The sequence below is a fragment of the Barbatula barbatula genome, assembly GCF_947034865.1.
Source record: "Barbatula barbatula genome assembly, chromosome: 22".
NCBI lineage: Eukaryota > Metazoa > Chordata > Actinopteri > Cypriniformes > Nemacheilidae > Barbatula > Barbatula barbatula.
The window spans coordinates 11,510,587-11,534,036 of record NC_136785.1 but is presented as its reverse complement, the minus strand read 5'-3'; the positions used below and the strand labels follow the sequence as shown (position 1 = coordinate 11,534,036).

At 39.5% G+C, this 23,450-nt stretch overlaps 1 protein-coding gene across 1 annotated transcript; it reads left to right on the top strand.

Annotated features, from left to right (window-relative positions):
* The first annotated feature begins 721 nt into the window (after positions 1-721).
* On the top strand, positions 722-18,403 carry gfpt2 (glutamine-fructose-6-phosphate transaminase 2). The gene is made up of 19 exons (XM_079486860.1): positions 722-923; positions 2,034-2,141; positions 2,844-2,939; positions 3,025-3,150; positions 4,588-4,646; positions 6,304-6,438; positions 8,799-8,860; positions 10,768-10,847; positions 12,760-12,880; positions 13,878-14,041; positions 14,246-14,341; positions 14,437-14,534; positions 14,625-14,745; positions 15,162-15,319; positions 16,036-16,150; positions 16,228-16,355; positions 16,497-16,664; positions 16,747-16,908; positions 17,323-18,403. The coding sequence occupies exons 1-19, from the start codon at positions 917-919 to the stop codon at positions 17,365-17,367; spliced, it is 2,049 nt and encodes a 682-aa protein (XP_079342986.1). The 5' UTR covers positions 722-916; the 3' UTR covers positions 17,368-18,403.
* The last annotated feature ends 5,047 nt before the right edge of the window (positions 18,404-23,450 follow it).

Below are 23,450 nucleotides of genomic sequence, written 5' to 3'. Positions count from 1 at the left end.
ATTCAATCATTCTTTACACATCATGTTTTACAGAAGTAAAGTAGTGATGAACATAAGCGATTCAACGAAACGACACGTATAAAAAAGGCTTCTGTTTAAAGAACTTCGTTGAGATAAAACAACTTTTCTGGTTGCCAAATTGTATATTACAGTAGCCTATCTTTAAAAAGATATTTTATAGTATTTCTCCATTTCTCTCATTCTCTTAAACACACTTTTTTTTTATCAATGTTAGGAAAAGAGTATATAGGCTGTATATTGTTTTGTCTTCTAAAACAAATCACTGTTAGCCATCTCAGAAATATCCCCAAAAGTGTATTTATTTATTTTGAAAAAGTCTGAATAAGTGGTACTTTATAATAATAATAATAATAATAATCCTTATTGACAAACATTTAAACTATGGGGGTTGTCCTCATTTGCATAGGTGTGTGTTTGTTCACGCGTGTCGTGTGTTCAGACCAGGAAACGGAACTGCATTCGAGCATGCACACTAGTATATCGTTGTTTCCTTAATCCCTTATTATAGGCTATACATTGGCTAACTCAGTAACGTAGTGTGTCTATAAAGCCGCAAACTGTTAATTCACCATTATGTCCCTCCATTAAAGACATGTAAATAAACAATGCTATTTATGGCACACAATAATCATTCATCCATAACGAAGCTGTTAAACGGGTTCATGGAAACATCAATCATTGGTATCAACCTGGATCACCCACACTTCATGTCAGTCAGTCAGCGCGAGCGGAGGGCGGGACCTTCGTTGCCATAGTAGCCAGAGGTGGAGCAGAGTCTAAGTTATAAGGCGGCTGTTTGTAATTCCTCCTCCAAGTCTTTGGATCATATCGCGCCGCTTCGCTTCACCAGCAGACCCTCAAAACTACATTTTGCTTCAGAGAAGAGACTCGAACGATGTGCGGTACGTTCACACTGTTTGTTATTACTTTATTACTACACGGTGTATGGAATCAACGTAACTGAATATGACTCGCCGTAACAGCGTAGCCTGCGTTCGCTTACGCTTCTGTGATTGTCACCGCTAAACTGTCACGCACTTATATATGAAGTCCGTTTAAAGACGACAAAACTTTCATGTCGTACTTTTCGAGCGTTCATTCGCATCATCATTTGGGATGTGTGACAGCTCAGGTGACAGATCCGGTTTGGAGAGCGACAGCGGGTGTGTCTCAAAAGTGAGCTGCCTACATAGACATCATTTCTGGAGTTGGCGTAAATGTACGCACGTCACCGTAGTGCCTAATTACGTTGTCTACGTAGGTTGCTCGGTAGGTTTCGTCGTAGTTGTCATGCACTAATGATGCGCCGCTCGACGGTTTCAGACACCTCCAACGTACATTCTGGCTTTACCACTTTCACCCGGCGACGTGGCTGATCTCGAATGAGACCTTTAAAAATGTGTACATGTTTTTCGGTTTATACTGTACGTGTTGTATAAAATATAAGTCTTTATTTGTATGCACAGTGTGGCTGTAAAGATTTATATAGGTTTTTAGTTAATTACCCTAAGTACAGTAATTGATCGCCCACTTAATATTGGTTTAAAGGGACTTTGTCTTAAAGGCATAGTGCACCCCAAAATAAGAATGATATTATTTATTCAACATCATGTTTTACAAAATCAGTTTTGGGCTCTTTCTTTGGTGTAACACAAATCTCTATTTTGACATTTTAAGAAATCTGTCAGTGGTTTTGTGTCCATGTAATGGAAGTCCACGTTACCAACATTGTTGAAAAGATCTTTTGTGTTCTTCAGAAGAAAATCAGACAGGTTTAGGATGACATGAAGGTGAATAAATGATGAAAGAATTTTATTTTTGGGGTGATTTTGTGTGATTTATCTCTAATGCCGTATTTTCTTCAAATGTTTTGGATACAATTTCATGACCATTTTACGACATTAACAGTTATAGTTTTTCTTGGGTCTTTTTAAATGTCATAACAATTGTCTTCACGCTACTGTTTTTAAGCAATTTTTGTGAAATGTCCCTACGTTCTTTGTATCATGCAGGAATTTTTGCATACCTGAATTACAGAGTGCCACGGTCAAGGAGGGATATCTTTCAGACCCTCGTAAAGGGACTTCAAAGGCTGGAGTACCGGGGTTATGACTCCGCAGGTAACGTGCCACTCCCACCTCTGTGAGGCTAATGTCAATGTAATCCGCAGGTAACGGATACGACTGGCGACGTGAACAGCGACCTCGTTTCTTGTTTTTTGGCAGCACGAGCAGCTCGTCCGAGTGTCAGTTCTTCTACTGCTTCTAGCAGTCAGTCGACACTTGTGTGAAAGGGATTATTGTGGGATTCATTTTGTTAAATCCTCAGCTCGCCTTTTATGCATTTCTCCGAGATTTTCTAATAGGGATTAAGAGATTAAAATGTGTTTTGCTTAGTTCATTAGTTACAGTGAAGATTCATTATGAATGCCCTGGTATGTCTTTCTGGCAGTGGTTTGGGGAGGGGGTCTTCTCAGTTCAGGCATCATAATCTGTTCGAAAGGTTTAAATCAGACATAAAATACATTTCTGAAGACACGTTTCCCATTAAACTCCTTGGGGATGAGTTGGAATATGGACTGTGACCTCGACATCATCACTCAGCATCGGTAATCTCCCAACTGATGCTCTCAAGCTTGAATAGGAGCAACTCCTGACATACACATGCTGTATAGAGAAACTCCTTCACAGAACAAAGCCGTTTGCAGGAAGCTGTGGTTTTAAAATGAAATGTATAATTAATGGGTGTATACTGTATGTTGATGTGTGTGAAAAAGTCCCAGTGTCTTATTTGCTTGGTGACATTTTTTTGTTTTGGGGCAGGTATTGCAGTAGATGGCACAGGGAAAGATCACGCAGCAAGCATCTGCCTATTTAAGAAAAAAGGGAAGGTGAAAGCCCTTGACGAAGAGATCTACAGTATGTTTTATCTCTTCTCGCTTCTTTTATTTTGTACGAGATGTTTCTATCTAAATTAATCTTCCCTGCATTTTTGCATCTCTAGAGAATGAATCCATTGATCTTGACGCACAACTGGACACACACTTTGGCATTGCACACACCCGCTGGGCCACACACGGGGAGCCCAGTGCTGTCAACAGTCACCCTCACCGATCGGACAAGAACAACGGTAAAAGACAACACAGATTCCGTTAACACACTGAATGCAGCGCTACGACCGTCATCTGGTTTCTCTCTGCCCATAAGGAAATCAGCTGTGGTCAGTTCATGAGTTTTAAAACTCATCCAGAAAACACAGGACTGGGCAGTTAACACAGGCTTTAAAACCATTAGGTTTGGATTGGTATTGAAAAGCTTTCAAACGCGTCAGTGCTGTAAATGATGCCTTACAAGTGAAAGTTCACCTCTGAAAATAAAAACTTAAGCAGGCAGTAAAAACTGAATGAATCTGAGATCAGGTTTTGCTTATAGACACTAAATAAAATCAACAATTCAGGGATTTACAGGAGACCGGTGGGTAGTTTAACTAGGAAAATGCTTTTGTTGTCCATTCCATTGATTTACAAATTATAGTGCCAGTACAGCAATTTGAGTGAAAACATTTTATTTGTTAGTATTTGTTTAACCTGCTGCTTTAAATTTCCACAAGTTTGTGTAAAACTTGATGAGCCGAGTTATCCCAGCATGGTTTGAGAATGTAGTGCAGAGGACGCATGGTCAGTTTTTCTGATTTTGTCCTTAACATGTTCACTGAAATTCGTTTTTTATAACAGAAAATGCAGAATCGTGGATATTGTTCTACATTTACATCCAAACTCTATTTGAAAATGATACAATATGTGATCATTGTTTGTTCTCAGCATGGTCCCGTACTTTTAGACCTTAATCTACAAAGTAAAGCTTAGACACACTTACTGTCCTTTTATTATAGTTTTAGTATAGGTATAGGTATAGTTATAAACTGAAACTTAAATTGAACGCAAATGTTAGCACTGAAGAATTATGATATAATTCTCATAAAACATAATCTCAAATCTCACATTTTGAAAAGTAGTAACTTTTCATTAGATCACAGCTCTTCACAGTCTCGCCATTCGCTCATAAGGCCAATTATATATACTGTGTAAAAGTCATATTTATCTTTATTAAACAAACTTATACTGTTATGTAATAATTAGCTCATTCGAAATATTTGGGTGTGTCTAAATATTTGAGATTTTTTTCAATCAAGACTTAAGTTCTATGACATACCAACACCAAACGAAGATTTTAAAGGTACAACCGTTGCCATGCCCATTTCACAGAAAGCATGACGTTCGGTGCTTGGCTTACAAAAACCACATATAGCCAGTTATGCTAGTTAGTAGTCTTTGTAGAGAAATGCAGCCCAACCAGCTACTTTACAATGTAGGCTACTCTTTTAGATACTCAACAAAATAGTTGACATAGAGAGATGAAACATGTTTGACTTTGATATGTAATGTATGCTTTCAGCTTTAAACCTTTTTGAATAATTTAAATTGCGTTCTAAGTATTGTTGATGTTATAACTCAAGTGGCCATTCATTAGTAAATGTATTCATATTTTCTCTACATTTTGCCTCTAGAGTTTGTTGTCATCCACAATGGGATCATCACAAATTACAAAGAGCTAAAGAAGTTTCTGGTGAGTGATATTTTAAAGCATTTATAATGTATTGAAAGTGTAATTAATACCGTGTACGGAGGGCTTTTGTGTGCACATGAAGACCAAATGTCGCAAGCTTTGTCTAGTGATGTCACAACATACGTGATAATCATTTGTCAGGGGCGTGGACTTAACATAAAGCATTAACATGATTTGTGCTTCAAGGCACAGTTCACTCCAAAATGAAATTCTATCTTTATTTACTCGCCCTCAAATCTGTATACATTTCTTTGTTCTGATTAACACAAAGAAACATATGTGGAGAAATGCTTGTAACCTAACAGTTCTAGGCCACCATTCACTACCATAGTAGGAAAAAAACGCTTTATAGGCCTATATTTCTTTGTTCTGTTGAACACACAAGAAGATATTTTGAATAATGTAGGAAAGCAAACAGTTCTGGGGCACTTTTGACTTCCATTGTCATTTGTCCTACTATGGTAGTTAATGGCGGCCAAGAACTGTTTGGTTTCCCACAGGCTCCCAAATATCTGTCTCTGTGGTCATCAGAACAAAGTCATTTATACATATTAAAACAGAGTCGATACGAAAGGCCCTTGCACAATGAGAAAATAAATACCACCTCAAGTTGTGTCAATCACATTTACACACTGTATACATTTAAGGTGTATGACATTTACGGTGTACGCCTCCGATATTTTTGTCTGTCATAAAATAAATCAGACTGGGTTTGATTTTCTGCGTTTTTCTCAGCCGTAGCAAGTTTTCTGAGAGGCATTAGACAATTCAGAGACGCTGAAAAACGAGCATCATATACGAAAGAACGCATGCGAATATTTTGGGTGAACTGTTCTTTTAACATACACTACTATTTGTAATAAAGTTCGTAGAAGGGAAGGAAGGAGGCGGGAACCGGCGAACATTCAAACAATAAAACTTTAATTAAATAAACAATAAACACGGAAGTAACTGACCGACAGCCACCTCACGGTCGACTGCCGGCCATAAAACAAACACAAACTAAACACAGTTTCGGGCCCGGTCCTCTCTCGTCAACAATCCTGCCGAACATCCTTTTAAGCTCCCAATCTCCTCCGTGATAAGATGCGGGACCGGTGCGCGCACAGCTGCTTCCACTTATCACTCACGCCACCGGCCCCGCGTCACGGCTCTCGTCCCGCCTTCCTCACCACACTATTATTTTCAAAAATATTTTTCCTTCCGAGAGTTTGTGTAAACCGATATTAGTTTGCCTGTGGTGATTTTAGATTTTCTTCGCTTTTTTTTATATTTCCTCAATCCCAACTCGGTTTAATAACTTCAGACATGCGTTCAGGTAAAATTCTGTCATCATTAAAGGTCTTTGCCCAAACAGTCTGAAATTTTCGCATGCGTTCTTTTGTATATTTTCGTACGTTTTTCGGTGAAAGTAAGACGATTATAGATAGTAGCTGTGTGAATAAGAAGAAAAGTAATCGTTCTTATTTCAGTTATGCATGCTGTGTTTCTTGGAAGCAGCATCACACTACAGTAGATGCGTAGAATTCCATTTCACAATGTCTCAACAATTAGACATTGACAATTTCATCATTTTTCTTTTCTTTCCACTATGGAAAACATGTTTTGCTCTGCTTGCGTCTGTAACCATAGCTTTTCCCTCCCAACCCATTGATAGGTTTCCAAAGGATACGATTTTGAGTCGGAAACAGACACGGAGGTCATTCCCAAGTTGATCAAGTATCTCTATGACAACCGCGAGAACGATTCCATGTCCTTCTCCACCCTGGTGGACCGCGTCATTCTGCAGCTGGTAAGCATCAGGAGTGTGTACGTGCGTGTGTTTGGGGTGAGGGGGTGGTCTTAGTCACATGCCTCTTGGAGCCCCTTGCTCATATTGTAAAAGTTAAAGGCCATTTGTTACTCATTTACAGGCCCCTTAAAGACACAGAGAGAAGTTCAGAAGCAGCACTATGATGTTGTTTCGTCTTCATGATATTTGCCAAATAAGTTCTCAGTTCTCGATGATGCGTTAGAGAAAGAATGACGTACAGTGGGCCGAGTCACAAATCGAAATCAATTGTGGAGCAGATCGCATATTGCTTTTAGAGAAAAATGTGGGAAGGTACTTTACTGTAAATACCACAGATGGATACGTGTTATATAAAACTAACACAGCGTTTTAGAAGTTCTGAGTAAGATGCTTAACCTAAAAAATGAATACTAAATAAAATATAAATTTAAAAAATAAACTGTATCAACCTGACTACTAACTGAAGTCAATTTTAGAAGTAAATCCTTTTATTCACCCTCTTGTCATTTCAAACCTGTATGACTTTCTTTCCACTGCAGAACACAAAAGAAGATATTTTGAAAAAGGTTGATGACCAAACAGCTTTGTCCCCCGTTGACTTCCATTGTACCGACACAAAACCCCTCAGACATTTCTCAAAATATGTTCATTTGTGTTCCACAAAATAAAGAAAATTATATTTAGGTTTTCAACAAAGGTATCAAAAAATGTATAGACAGAATTTTTATTTTGTTGGACTATCCATTTAAGATAATAAACGAAGAAAGATTTAGGTTGGCAGCGTCTTATCTGCAAGATCCTCCACACATTTTTTGCGCAGTCAAAGTTTGGGAGTTATAAAATTAAACATTTATCAACACTGAAAGGCTAAACACGCTCTCCCTCATCTCCATGTTATTAATAATAACAAGGTTTTCAAATGAGGACAGGTGGACCTTGTTTTATGAGTCATTATTAGCACCTTTGGACAACTCGCAGTAACCTCTGCTGGGAAACAGAAGTTTACCTTTATCAAACGTGTTGTATAACCAAGGGCTGTGCCCTTACAATAATACTAACAGGAATTTAGTGTTTATCATGAGTTTACAAAACGGCAGATCTTTCTATCAGTATTATGGCTGTATGACTGTAAGGTACACGGGTATGTTTTATGGCTTCTTCTGTATATTGATTATATTACCTAAACTGCTTCGGTCTTAGCAGCGAAAGGCTGGGAGATAAAACGGTGATAATGTAAAAGACGGTTGTAGCTTAGGACGGCTGTAGCAACCTACATGTATAAAGGCACGTCATTGAGTCGCCCTACTTTTGAAGGGATATGAGAGGAAAGTCCAGGAGTGAGGAAAGTCTTGAGGATAATTGAAAACAGACTGAGGCTTGGGCATTATGTGCGTTTAACAACGCAAAGACGTACACGCTTGAAAATAAGGATTGCCAAATGTTTACAAGCATGATTTCATTAGAAACATTTGCCTAAAACGGTGCTATTGGTACATAATACAATTCAATAAAGAAAAGAATAGTGCAAAAATAGTCTTAGTGAAAAATATCATGATTTCTTTTCTTGTCATGTTTTTGATTATCTTTTCACGCCAGAACTGCCAAAAAGTAGAACTTGAGCCATCCACTTTTATTTGTGTTTGATGGTAACAAACGTTGTCTGTGTTTACAGGGCAGTAAGATAAAAATGTCCAGCAAGAGTGTTTGCCTTATGTGTGTGTGCTGATGTGTGTTCTTTCGTCTGGGCAGCGATTCAGGAGAAGCTCAATGAGGAGGCAGGGGCAAATATTAGTTCCCTCAGCACATAGAAAGGGCCCCTATTCCCCTCAGCTTAAGCCTCACTGTGGGGCTCTGTTCCTCTCAGCTCCCTGGTGCCCCCCCACCTCTCTGGGCCTCTGCTCCAGGCCTGATCCTGAGCTGCTCGTGGCTGTGGAGGAGGGCCCACGGAGAAACACGAGACCTTAAAGATGCTGTAAGAGATGTAACTTTTGCCAGACGTTCAGCCGTTTTGTCTTAAACCCCACCCCCTACGAGATGTCATCGTACCGTTGAGAGTTTTAGTCATCGGTGATGGAGCGAGAGAGCCTCATCACATCACATGAGCCTTGATAACATTTTGTTCAACAAACTACCAACTGACAGCTTAAGAATAAAGAATTCACCGAAGTGTCACACTACTTTACTTTCACGTACAGGCTGTGAACTTGCAAAATGATTGACAGGCAGAAAAGCACATCCATGTCTTCTTATGTAATTGCTTAAAAAAGGTTCGGCATCTGTACGAGGTTTCAATTTTGATCTTTAGCTGTTCATAGGAATTGTGTAAGAACTTGTTTTCTCATTTATTCTTTTTTCTTCAGGAAGGGGCTTTCGCTCTGGTTTTCAAAAGCATCCATTTCCCAGGAGAGGCCGTTGCCACAAGGTCAGTAAGAACTACGGTTCCTGTGAAGTGTAAAAATCTCAGGTTTCCTCGTTCCTTTCTACTTTAATGTTCTCACTTACCCTTGCTCCTGCTTTCTTCTGACATAAACTTCCTGGATCGCTGCATTATGTTGTTCCTTGGCAATGAACAGGAGCCCGAAGGTGACCGTCCCCTGTCTGTGTTCAATCACCAGAAGAGATTTATAGCTTTTCTTCCCATTTTCCACACCTTGAGATAAAGTACTAGGTTTTAACCTCAAAACCTGTTCATGACCAAGCAGTAAGAAACAAATAAAGGTGTATGTGAAGGTATATTCAGCCGTTCTCTTGTCCTGAATATTTAACTTTGAGTTGAGTGAAAGCCAAGGCAATGTTAATTATTCCCATCTGCCCCGTCTGTGATTGTGAACGAATGTGATGTTGGCTTTGGTCAATTCTGTCCCGCTGTGGGGAAAACATTTAAAGAGAGGCCATGTTGCAAGACCTTTCAGTGTAAGGCAGAGTAAAATTTGCTTGTGTTGCTTTAGCACCACCTGAGAGATTTTCTTCAGGGTTATTTGTGTAGGGTTCTGTAGCTTTTAAAGGGATAGCTTACCTTAAACACTTTAATTCATCATTTATTCGCCCTCATTGTATTCCAAACCTGCATGAGTTTCTTTCTTCTGAAGAACAAAAAAGAAGATATTTTAAAGAATGATGTCAACCGAAAAACATCGGCTCCCATTGACTTCCAATGCATGGACACAAAACAAAACTTCTCAAAATACCTTCTTTTGTGTTCATCCACAAATGAAAGAGTCATAAATAGGTTTTAAACTACATGAGGGTGATGCATAGACTTTTTATGGGGGTGTACTGTCCCCTTTAAGGCAAGCTATTACTGCTCATACTTAGGGTTAGGGATTGGAACAAACCCATAACCACCATTACACTCCGATGCGTAACTCATTCTGCACTGTTTCAAATATTTATATGCTACAGACATAAATGAAACTTTAAATCATGTGGCTTGTTACGGGCCCAGTGACGGACGAAATGGGTTAAAGAGTCCACTTTAAATTGCAGATGGGATGTGAGTCACATTTAGGGGCTCATTTTGTCTAGTAAAAACCCCCTAGCAACTACCTGGAACACCCTAACAACCACTTAGCAATACCTATTCAACCACTCACAGAACCTAACACCATGACAAATGCTCAGATTTTCACAAAATCTAGTTTTTCTATTAGTTTTGGCCCTTTCAAAAAAGGGTGTTTCTCTCTTGTCCCATGATGATTTTTCAATCATATTTACAATGGATTAACTTGGATATTTGCCACGTTCCTCCTAGTGCGTTTAGTCTTTCCGTAAACTCGCCTTCATTTGATTATCATTTGACTACAAGTGACACTAAAAAACAATTCAATAGCGCTCCGTCATTTCGTCTTTTAGTCAGTCCAAAATCTACCTCATGGGGTGGTGCATGTTTAGCTCGCTGCACACACTGAAATCCAACAGCCCAACCAGTTCAAACAAAGCAAGTGCTGAGAAGCACATCCAGCGTGATCTGCGTTTTGGCACAACAGCATTAGGGACTGTGGGCTGTCCGGGAAAGATAGCTAGTGCATTCAAAGGACAGGTCTGAAATCAAGCAGATGGGAGGGTCGGATCTAAACAAGGATATGGGAATGAAAGAGAAAGATGGGTGTGTCGGGTGCACAGGTGTCTTGTTTACAGTAGGGTTACACCAATGGTAGAGCGAGAGAACCAGATTACAACTGGGACAAAGTCCTGCAGGTATTCTGTTGTTCTCAAAGAAAGTCAGTTTCTGTTAAACACTTTGTTTAATGTGTCCGTTTCTCTGATCTCCAGCTTTGTTTATAAATACAAACACCAAATGTATCTTCTGTCTCTCCCTCTTTGAAACAGGAGGGGCAGCCCGCTGTTAATCGGTGTGCGCAGTCAGTATGAGTTTTCCACAGAGCAGATCCCTGTTCAGTACAACTGCAGTAAGTCCGCTTCACCCTGACCTCTACATTTTCCTAAAGTGATAGTTCACCTAAAACTCTGTTATCATATACTCACCCTATTGTCGTGTCAAACCTGAATGGCTTTCTTTCTTCCGCAGAACACAAAAGAAGATATTTTGAAGAGGGTTGTGAACTTGACCCCATTCAACCCCAATGATTTTGTGTCCATACAATAGGAGTGAATGGGGGCCAGTGTTGTTCAATGACCAACTTTCTTCAAAATATCTTCTTTTGTGTTCTACAGAAGAATGAAAGTCATAAAGGTTTGAAATGACAAGCGGGTGAGTAAACGATGAGAGAATTTTTAGTTCTCGGTGAACTTTAACTTTATCACTTTAAAGAACCTCTATGAATTAGAGGTGAAAGAGAAAGTCCATAGGGCATAATTTTTACATTGTTTACTAGGGCTGCACGATATGAGGAAAAGCTGCGATGTGCGATAACAGTGTTTAACATTGCGATGACGATATGACTTACGATCAATTTTCAAATGTGAATGTTAACTATACTGTTCCCATGTCTTAGTGCTTTAATAGGTTCTTTGCGAACCTAAACATTGAATAGCCTAGTCCCACTGAATAAAGAAATCTAATAGATCATTTTTGACATGCGTTTGTTGAACAAATCACACATAAATGAGACGTGTTTCCTCTTGAAGTTGCCACCACTGTTCGGGATGTTTTACACAGTACCTGTGTTTGTAACGCGTCATCTCTCCTAAATCCAAAATAATTCCATATAGCTGAAGTGCTGTTCTTTTTCACCACAAGGTCTTCGTCAGCCACCACATTTACCTCACTCTTCCCTCCTTCCTCCGCCATCGTATAACGGCTCACGGTCGCAACTACATTGACAGACACCTCACAAATCAATCTGAGCGTAGCTACCACTTCCGGGGGCTTCACCTGATTGGCCAAATAGCATGAACGCGCCAACCATGTCTTCAGGGCTAAACGTGATAGGTCAAACGTTTATTACATGCGCTTAGGTCATGTAATAAACTGTTTTCCCTTATTCATCGTGTCAGGCTGTCTGTTGCGATGTGTTCATTGCACGAGTTCATATCGCGATGACGATGAAAATTCGATGTATCGTTCAGCCCTATTATTTACTGTCATTCAGGCTGCCATAATGGCTGCGCCTGGCGCCAGTGTAACATTGTCATAAAGCTTTATGGTTCAGTAATATAGCTGATAACTTTATTTAGTTATTGTAACAGGTTCTTGACTGTAATAGTCATAATGCTCTAATCTGTTTATGTGAATAAAGCAATGTCAAAGGGGTTATGTCGGGGGTAAATAAGGTTTCTAATGTGACACAATACCCTGTTATCCTTGCTATGAGGTTATCAGTCATGACTGTACTTTATTGATCCACTTCTTTGCACTCCTAAAATAAAATTAGGATTAAAAGTGTTTATTTTTGTATTCAAAGATAACTTTTTAAGCGACAGCTATACACAATAGCAAATAATGGATTAAAGATCCGATGTGTAATTCTTTGGAGGATCTATTGACAGAAATGCAATATAAAATACATTACTATGTCTTCAGAGGTGTATAAAGACCTTACATAATGGAGCGTTATGTTTTTATTATCTTAGAATGAGATATTCCTTTCTACATACACTGTGGGTCTCCTTACATGGAATTCACCATGTTGTTTCTACAGTAGCCCTAAACGGACAAACTGCTCTACAGAGCATGTTTTATAAATACATTAGCTCCTTCAGCAAAGAAACAAACACATGCCAACATCTTTGTCCTGTGTCAGCCACCACAGTGCTTCAAAAGGGGGGTGGAGGAGAGCCATTGGTTGCAATTCCTAATCTCACCACTAGATTCCATGCATTGGACCTTAAGGTGTAATTTTTCATTTATGTTTTCTGTAGGTGATTCTAAGAACGATACAGTGAAGGAGGAAAACTTCCGCAACCGCCAGGGCAGCCTCAATGCCTTACACTCAGTCCACGATGGAATGGCTATGGAGTTTTACTTCGCCTCTGATGCTAGGTAACACACACAAAGGGCTCCCTTGTAAAATAGATTTGATTATCTCAATGGGACATCTCCTGGTAAAAGGATAAAGGATAAATCAAATTAAAAAAACAAACATGTTTGTTTTTAAACATTGCAGGGACTTTTATTCTGTACAAACAGTATTTTCTATCCCCTAAACCAAACATTTTTTGCACTTTCACTTTTTCATATAAGCATAATTTAGTGTTTAACAATAAGTTTACATCATGTAGACTGTTTGCCCTCTATAAGGAGTCTAAAACAAACATGTTTTTACATAATAACCTTGATTTTTATCAGTTTTCATTTGTCTTGTCACGGTGTCAGTCTTTCACATAGCAGTTGGATAACTTTGTCACTGCTGAGGTTTGGCCACAAGAAATGCCTACTTAAATGTCTTAGTTTTTACCACCGATGTGTATCCTGGTAAATCAAGTAGTTCCACTTAATTTCTATTCCATTCCTCTACAGTTAAAACCCCCAAATCATGGTTACTGTACTAAATCCATGGTTTTACCAATAGTAATCAATGCACCATCAAAAGCATGGTTGTGGTTTCTACACTTTTACCACAAAAAATAACTTTTAGTTTTGTTGTAAAGGCACTTAGGTCAGATACCCTTACACACTCCTTGATTTTCATTGCTCGCTCAAACGGATAGTCCCGCCCCACTAATGCTGTTGCATTTACAGTATGTCAAATTTAAACAAACAAAGCAATGTTTTCAAAGTACCGCAGAGCCACACTGTTTACATTTACTTAGAAACTCAACTGACAAACTGGCCTCTCCATTGAGCAGGAAAAGGATACATTATTTAAACAGCAACAAACTTATTTGATCAAATTGAGCACATATGAACTGCTGGCCCCCTGCTGGCCACAAAACCGTATTACATCATTTTCATCTTCAAACAGTCTATTGAGAAGTTAACCAAATCAGTCTTTATACGTAATACTTGTTGAGCTTTGCTTTTGTTTTCTTTTTTTCAGTGCCATTATCGAGCACACCAACAAGGTGATCTACCTAGAGGATGATGATGTAGCTGTGGTGATGGAGGGGAAGTTGTATGTGCACCGGGTTAAGCGCAAATCAGGGGATGATCCAGTCCGTGTCATTCAGACCCTTCAGATGGAGCTCCAGCAGATCATGAAAGGTACCACGTCTCTATTGGCGTTTTTCCACTGCATGGTACGGTCACCTGAGGTTTGGGCTGACTCGGCTCGGTACAGCTCGTTTCACTTCGGCTCAGTCTGCTTTTGTACCGCTTCAAAGCGGGTGGGATTATAAACAACCTGCCACTACAATGAGACTCATTTCAACGCGATGAGAAATACTAACAGTCTTTTTAAATCAACAGGTAACTACAAGGCTTTCATGCAGAAGGAGATCTTTGAGCAGCCTGAATCGGTTGTCAATACCATGAGAGGGAGAATCTGTTTTGACACTAACGCAGGTACAGCACAACCCTCCGCTTACCAAAACATCACATCCTTGCTGTAGTGATGATAGTGAGAATGTGAATTCTAAACATGAGTACTTTTTGCACAGTTGTTCTCGGTGGCCTGTCAGACCATCTGAAGGAGATCAAAAGATGCAGACGATTGATCATGATTGGCTGCGGAACCAGTTACCATGCAGGAGTGGCAGTAAGTTTCCTTACTAAACATGAGATCCTTTTATTGTTTGCTATATGGTTATTGCGGAGCAAGTTTTATCTTCTTTATCTTTTTCTGTAGACACGTCAGATCCTTGAAGAGTTGACTGAACTTCCTGTAATGGTAGAGCTTGCCAGTGACTTCCTGGATCGCATTACTCCTGTGTTCAGGGACGATGTGTGTTTTTTCATCAGTCAGTCAGGTAAAGTGCAAATTACCGTCATTGTCATGTTTCGTTTTCTGGAAGTTGATAATGATGACCTTTGTGCTACATATTACACAACAGTACATAAGGTCGTATCATCTCCTGCTTCATGCCCACAGGCAGTAAAATTAGATCTCTTTAATATCTGGATTGCGCCCCCTAGATGAAATTGAGAGCAAATGGAGCCTTTTGCGTGAGGTCTGCTTCTCAGATGTGCATTCCTCTTTGCTCTAAACTCTTACAGTGTGACATAGATAGTAGTAATAGAACAATTTATATAAATAAATGTATACACGGTCAATAACAAGCAATTGAGCAATAACATTTTCATCTGAGTGCATTTGGCATGTGATGCAGGTTATGATACCATTGACACGACATTGGTGTTGATAAAGCTATCTGATTATGATCAGGTGAAACGGCGGACACTCTGATGGCACTACGGTACTGTAAGCAGCGCGGGGCATTGACTGTTGGCATCACCAACACTGTGGGCAGCTCCATCTGCAGGGAGACAGACTGCGGAGTTCACATTAACGCTGGGCCTGAGGTCGGAGTGGCCAGCACTAAGGTACTTAACAGAGTCAAACACAACTCACATTAGCCTTTTGAAGAATTTGTGCAATGAGTTTTTGCATTGCAATTGTCTTAATGTAGTCCACCAAATACCCTGCTGAAAACAAAACAGAGACCAGTTTTTGCATGCCGTTCAAGACTGTTGTCTGATGGATAGTGTTGGTTTGGTGTTGGTATAACTGGTTAACCAACATAATCTTTTGGATGTCCAATGTTAAACCTTTGGATTAGGCTTAAACTGATACTTCGCCCAAATATGAAGATTCTGTCATCATTTATTCACATAATACATATACCTGGACAGATCTTGCCCCCCATTGACTATCATAGTAGAATACAATGATACAATGGTAGCAGCATTTTGGGGACCACCATCTAAATCACATGCTGGGCACCACATTAGACAAAATGTGTGGAATATTTGCCTTTGTGTTGATTTTGGGGTTTAAATAAAAAAACAGTCAGATGTATTAAACATAGCTGAAAATACTGCACTCTTATGGGTAGATTTGACATCATCAAATGGATTATATCGATGACGAGTATATTATAATAAATAAACAGACACAGAACAAGGAACCTAACAAGGCAGAGATCTTTGCCAAAATACAAATGCTTCACTACCTCATTCATTTTTCAGTTATGTACAGGAGTTAATGTTTGGCGCTATATACTGCATGTATCTAATATCTGTGTTATGGTTGTCCCCAGGCCTACACCAGTCAGTTTGTGTCTCTCATCATGTTTGGCTTGATGATGAGTGAAGACAGGCTTTCACTGCAGCAAAGAAGACTGGAAATCATCGATGGCCTCAAGAAACTGCCAGGTGTGTGTCACATGTGTAGTGACCTATTTATATTTAACTGCGCCTTGATATTAACTTTGACACTGTGTTTTATGTAGAGCTGATCAAGGAAGTTCTGGCTCTTGATGACAAGATAAAGGCCATAGCTGATGAGCTCGACCATCAGAGATCTCTACTGGTCATGGGTCGGGGCTACAATTACGCCACCTGCCTAGAGGGGGCGCTGGTGAGTAGAACATAATATGTGGTTGCTTGTGCAGCTCAAGGCATTCGTATTGAATTACATTTGCAAATTGTTCAAGTAAATTGTGTCGTTGATTGTGCATGACATAACACTCATTTCTTGATCTGTGTGTGTGTAACAAAGAAAATCAAAGAGATCACATACATGCACTCAGAAGGGATTATGGCTGGGGAGTTGAAGCACGGCCCACTGGCGCTGATCGACAAAGACATGCCGGTTATTATGATCATCATGAAAGACAGCTGCTACCAAAAGTGCCACAATGCCTTACAACAAGTTACAGCCAGACATGTAATAATTCTCAGACTCTTATATAATATGATAATAAAAATTATAATAATATGATGGTTAACATCTTGTGTCTATGTCTTAGGGCCGACCAATAATCCTCTGTTGCCAGAACGACCCAGAGATCAGTAAAATGGCATATAAGACCATTGAACTCCCTCATACGGTGGACTGTCTGCAGGGCATCCTCAGTGTCATTCCCCTGCAGCTCATTTCCTTCCATCTGGCTGTTCTCAGAGGATATGATGTACGTTTACGTCAGCTTACAATAAAGAAACACACATTTAAGGAGACCTCCTATTAGCTGACTCAAAAGCTATTTTTTATATGTATCCCTCTGTGGCTTGCCATAAAAATGTATGATTGCGCATGGCCACGGTGATTCAAGTGTGGGAGAACCCAAGGAAAATCCAGGGTTACACAGTCAGGATAATGCCTGTGGTATGTGCTGAGGGATGTTTTGGATTAGATCCGAGGAAATTTAAGAATGCCAAGGCCTTGAAATCTCACTCCATAGACTGAAAGCCATAATATCAAGCATAAGTTTTGTCAGCGAACGTTGACCACTTGGCTAGTAGGATGCTGCTACAAGATAAAATCATAACCTGTTATTACAAAACAATGCTATTTTTTCATTATAATTATTTATGTTTTTATTTAGGTGGACTGCCCAAGGAACCTGGCCAAATCTGTGACTGTGGAGTAGCTCCTCGCAGAAAATGTGAAGTGGTGAATGCAGAAGAGGAGAATACCAATCACCAAAGTGCAATTACAAGTGTGGATGTTTACGTGTGTCTGCATCAGTGTGAATGTGGGATTATGGGTATTTATGAATTATGACCAAAAACCCTACAGAACAAGTTGGGGATGCTCCGCTCCATTGTGGTTCCTAATGCTTTTTACTCCATAGTGCCTAATGCAATTTAAGGGAACCCCTAACTGTGCCTTAAACCCTGGTACATGAGCTCTAAACTGAGCCTGAAGCATCGTAAATAAGTCAAATGTTTACCTCTTACAAACCAGTGTGCAATACTTAAATCTGCACAATGAATCTGTGTATCGAAGAAACGTGCCTTAAATCACAGTGACCAAAGATGTTTTATGGAGTGTGGGTAAAGGAGTGAGAGATGTGTGAATGTTTTATGTATAGTTAAAAAGAGGGCTGATTACAGCCGAATATAACTCGTAAACTTTGAAGGATACATTTATTACAATTGCAAATTAGTTTGTACTACAGATAAATAACACAACTGAAGCAAACAAGTGTTAATTACATTAACTCACATTCAATCACTTCAGAGAAAAACAAATCACCAAATTTCTGGGTTCCACTGGAAGATTTACTGTACTGTTTGAGTTTACATTGACTGTGAAGGACTCATTGTGGTAACGATCATTGTTTTTAAACATGCTTTTTCATTTTTTATGAATGATTTTAGTGATTTTTCACAATTTATATATGATATGCCGAGATGAGATGTCAAACAAACCATAACTTATTTTTTATGGTTTTGCTGGGTTTAAGTCTCTGAATGATATCTTGTTGGTTTAAAACTAAAACCATAATTTTCCATGTAAGCCTTTTATATACAGTACATCCATTTTAAATCAGTTTTATTTTTTTTAAGTGATGGGCGATGGGTTTTTAGCATGCTTAACCTAAGAGCAGCTATGACATACTTCATATTTCTTAATGTTGATCAATACCGAATGAAATAAATAAAGCAATAATGTAGAACCAGCATACGTGTCGGTTTCTTTATCCATTTCGTACAGATTGTTTCTTTTATTTATTTATTTCTTCGTCCCTAAAGCTGGCAGGCGGCATAAAAAACAGAGTGGAATAGATTGTGTTCTGCTAAGGAACGTTTGACAAAGTTTTATTTGATGAGGGGCTTTCCCATCATTCCTTTGGTGTTTCTATAAAGAGCAATTTATAAAAACTATGAATAAATGCTATTGGAAAAAAAGTGTTGTTTTAAAAAAACATTTATGTTTAACTATAAAAATCGTATGAGTTTTCACCCCTTCTGTTTAAAGCAGATTGTACCCGAAGCCACAGGAGGATTAAAACATGCAAGAAGGAGCAATACAGAACAGAAAAAGCTGTTACCAATAATAATGGGCAACTTTAATCTAGTTCCTTATTTAATAATTTTATATGACTTATTATTTGCATTTTCTGTTATTGATGTAACACCAGTGACAATAATCACCAGTGACAAATTCCCACAAAAGGCTCATTTCCAAAATGATGCCTGAGTCACCTCAAAACTAGCGTTTAACTATTTGTATAAATAAATCATTATTTTGGTTTGCATTTTTATGCATTTATTACTGTATAATTGGTTAACTTAATTAAAACAATTAGGGCGGTTACATTACTGACAAAACTAGCTGTCTTTGATCCCCACAATTCCTGTCACCAATGCAAAGAAACGAAATTTCCTAAATATGAAATCAGCATCTTGATTATTCGGATCACACTCAACATTGTTGAAACTACTATAAAAATTCTCTGGTTTTTTTTGCTTAATAAACCCCCAACCTGTAAACGTGAGTCCAACTCAGTACAAGTCCAACCTGTTTTGTGTTAAGCCTATAATGAGGTGCTACACTCTTCCGAGGTAATAACATGGTTTCAACACTGATGTGTTCATCTTTCTGTCAGGTCCAACCCACTGTTTGGCGAATTTCTGTTTCTGAGAGAAGACCGGAGAGATGTCGGGGACCCATGTTGGGATGCCAAATTCTAAGAAAAATCACTTATAGAGATTCAAGGTTATCTTCAAAAAGTCAATTTTTGCAAGAAGGAGCAATACGGAAGAGAAAAGCTCATCCTGGTTGCTCAGAGGGCGCTTCCCTGAGCAGATCCTTTATCCACAAGACTTTCATGTAAGATATATTTCTATGATTGGTTAGAGACTCTTATATAAGCAGAATAATTCCGAAATGTTTATGTTAAAATGGTCAGTATACAGTCCCTCAAAGAAGCTTCATCAATCCTCTTGTATCCTGTTATGAGGATATTTCTACTCTTACAGATGTGTTGACCTTTTGAATTGCATATTCTGTTCCCACTATAAATCCCTAAAACAATAAGCAACAATTAATACCAAAATTTCCAACAACAGTTCATGTTTCTTCTTATATGTTTGAATAAAGCTACATTCTTTTTAAGAAAATTGTGACAAAATCACTGTAGTCAAGGCCGTAGCCAGCTATGAGGTCACGGAGATCTGGGCTTCTGTAATTTTTTCGTATTAAAAAATATAATGAGAAGCTCTGAATGAATAATCAGCAGTTACACGTATATAATTAAGTCTGTTTACAAAGTTGTTTATTGTCCATGGTGTAAAAGATGGATTCATTCCACTTGATTCGGAAGGCTGGCGGCATCATCTGATTGAAAGAGTTGTGTGTGAGTGAGTGCCTGTAGTCTCCGCACTGCATAGGCGTAATGAAACACTTACATATCCGTTTTCACGTAATGACACACTTTAGGAAGTTGATATAGTGGATCGTTGCATATGGGGACATATTTGATTTTATTTTGGCCATATTTGTCATGATTCTGCCGCATCATGTCATGTTTCTCTTGGTTTAGTGGCAGGATCATGGCAGAGTCTCATGTCTTGTGTCGAGAGAGGCGGTTATGGCCCTTATGGCCTTCCATACACTCTCTCTCTGTCCGTGTCTCACCGCCTGCGATCACGACAGAATGAACCAGCCATCACAGGACCCAGCAGACAGAGGGATCGTTGCGGCAGCATTCGAGGCTTCCTTCCAGGGTCGAGACTGCCAGGCTCCCCTCCAGGGTTGAAGCCGCCGGAATCCTGCGTCCACAACAGATCCCCAGCTGGGCATTCCAGGTCGGTGCAGCCGGGCGTTCCAGGTCGGTGCAGCCGGGAGTTCCAGCCCGGTGCATGCATCCGTTCCAGCCCGGTGCATGCGTCCGTGTCCTGCCGGCTATCCAGTCCGTGTCCTGCCGGCTATCCAGTCCGTGTCCCACCGGCTATCCAGTCCATGTCCTGCCTTTGTTTGGACTTCCCCCTTGTTTGGACTCTTGTGTGCCCCTCCCTTGGACTCTTGTGGTTCCCTGTTTTTGTTATATTGCCTTGTTTTTGTCAGTGTCACAGTCACAGTCTGTCTTGTCTTGTTTGTGCTGCTCCTTAAGGAGGGGCTTCTGTCATGATTCTGATGCATCATGTCATGTTTCTCTTGGTTTAGTGGCAGGATCATGACAGAGTCTTATGTCTTGTGTGAAGAGAGGCAGTTATGGCCCCTATGGCCTTCCATACTCTCTTCCGGTCTCATCTCTGTTCCCATCCTCTCGTTACCTCGTTATTGAATCATGCCCTACACCTGTTCCCCTTATTAAATGCCCTTGTGTCTTCTGTCTTGTGCTGGTTCATTGTGGTTGTGTGGTGAGTTCTTGTGTCTTGTAGTCTAGTCTAGTCTAGTCTAGTCTAGTTTAGTTAATGTTTAAAGATTATTTTAGTCCAGTTCTGTCTTGTCATCACATTTCCATGTTTTGTTCTGTTACCCCCTCGTGGGTTTTGTTTTGTCTTTTATATTAAAGTCTTCTGTTAACCCCTTACCCACTGTCTGCACCTGTGTCCTCTGTCCGTGTCTCACCACCCGCGATCACGACAATGTTTTTCATATCAAATCATTTCCCAAAGAAATAATGTTGGACAGAGAAAATGCTGGGTGGCTAGAAGTGCTATAGGGAAGGTGTGTTGGACTTCAACACGACATCAAGTAGGATGCTATAAAATCACACTACTCTGTGTTCTTTCGTATTGCTCTCATGGTGCTTTGATGTATGAACCCAAACAGATCTCTTTAAAACGGTAAATTTCACAGGGCACCATTAAAGCTAGAACCACCACTGACTCCCTTAAAGTTGCAAAGTAAAGTTACAATCTTTATTTATTTTTTAATTCACATGTTTCTTTGGTTTTTCAAATCAACACATTTCTGTGAACTTGTTTCAGTCTGGCAGTCCCTAAGGACACCAGTTTATCTAGTGCCACTGTCAAGGTTATTCTGCCATCTGGCGGTTAACGTAGGTACTTTCTTTACATTGGTTTAGCTGTTTCTTTGAGAGATATGATTTGTTAAATGCTGCAATAATAAGTACTCGTTTGATTAATTAATAGACATAATTAAATTGAATAATGTTGTTTGTTATCATTGTATTTATTACTTTGTTTCTTTATGAATGAATACATAACTTTTTTCTGCATTTCCATAGTCTTAATAGCATTTTAATTTCTGAATTCGTTAACAATTCTTGCCATATTGCCTCTTTTACACAGCTGCAAAGATCATCGGTGCCCCTCTCCCCTCCCTCCTAGACATCTTCCTTACACGATGCTCCAGCAAAACCAACAGCATCGTGAAGGACCCCACCCACCCCTCCCAAAGTCTCTTCCAGCTCCTACCATCAGGATGACGTTAACGGAGTATCAGAGCCCGCTCTGCCAGACTTCTCAACAGCTTTTTCCCCCAAGCTGTAAGAGCCCTGAACTCAAATCATCCTGCCCTTCTTTGATCCCCCATACAACCATCCCCTACCTCCCGTAATAAGGACCACCACATCCCCCCCCCCTCTAATTGCACCAGACACTTTTTACACACTGCTGTGTGTACAAATCTCACAAAAGACTCAGCATCATTTGTATGAAAACATAGTAATTTATTGTCAAACTACCATAGTTTTGTATGCCTGTATTAGTTATTTATGCCTGTATATATGTAGCACCTTGGTCCTGTGAGGCACGACATTTCGTTCCACTGTATGTCCCCACATGTAGCGGAATGACAATAAAGTCGAACTTGAACTTGTATTATATCTTCTGTTTCATGAAAATAGTATATAGAATCATTTGAGCTGCAATCATTGCAAAATCTGCAATACTTTGTTTTAAAAAAGAGCCCTCAAAAGCGACTGGCATTTACATTTTTCCTACTATGGTAGTCAATAATGTCCCAGAAATGTAAGTCGCTAACATTTTTCCAAATATCATTCTTTGTGTTCAGCAGAGCAAAGAAACGTACACATGCAGGTTTGGAGCAACTTGAGGGGGATGACTCATAAGACAATTTCATTTTTAGGTGGAGTATCCATTTAAGAGTGCTGTACAACCCCTGCAGTGTCGACTGTTCTACCTAATATATGACAAATACAAATGTAGAGGCACGTTTTGAGGGTACTGCTGCCTTTGTGACAAAGCAGCAGCCCAACAGCAGCACAACTTTTCAGTAACCACTCGACCACTCTCTGGGTCCTGTCATGCACATCGAACAATGCGTTGTTGGTTTTTCAGCTTTAGTTCGTGATTTAAGAGTATTAGAACATCTAACTTTATTTCAAAAGTACATAACCACTAAAGGAAAACTACGTTATTAAAAATGGTGCTTGCTTCAGTCTCTCTTTCCTCTCCACAGTGAGCTGTTTACAAATCTAATTCAACTGTGATTTAATGATCAGCATTTAAAAGCACCACTGAAAGACGTTTCCGGCAGGCTACAGATCTAACTGTGTTCTATCATTTAGCATTCAACACAGAGGAACCTGTGCTTCACTGCCGAGGTCATTCTTTTTTAAGGTTAACATCTGCCTTACAGATGATGTTCATGGAACCAGTGGAAACAGAACTGCACTTATTAGCAATCGCTTAAGGATTCACAGAATATGTTGCTATTTAACACCAAACCTGTGTCCATGTGAATGCTTAGGGTACTGTGCACGCACTGCCCATTGTAGACCGGCGTCCATTT

Coding starts and splice junctions, on each gene's coding strand:
- gfpt2 (XM_079486860.1), top strand. Junction 15,320..16,035: donor TCGGAGTGGCCAGCACTAAG/GTACTTAACAGA, acceptor GGTTGTCCCCAG/GCCTACACCAGTCAGTTTGT. Junction 16,151..16,227: donor TGGCCTCAAGAAACTGCCAG/GTGTGTGTCACA, acceptor TGTTTTATGTAG/AGCTGATCAAGGAAGTTCTG.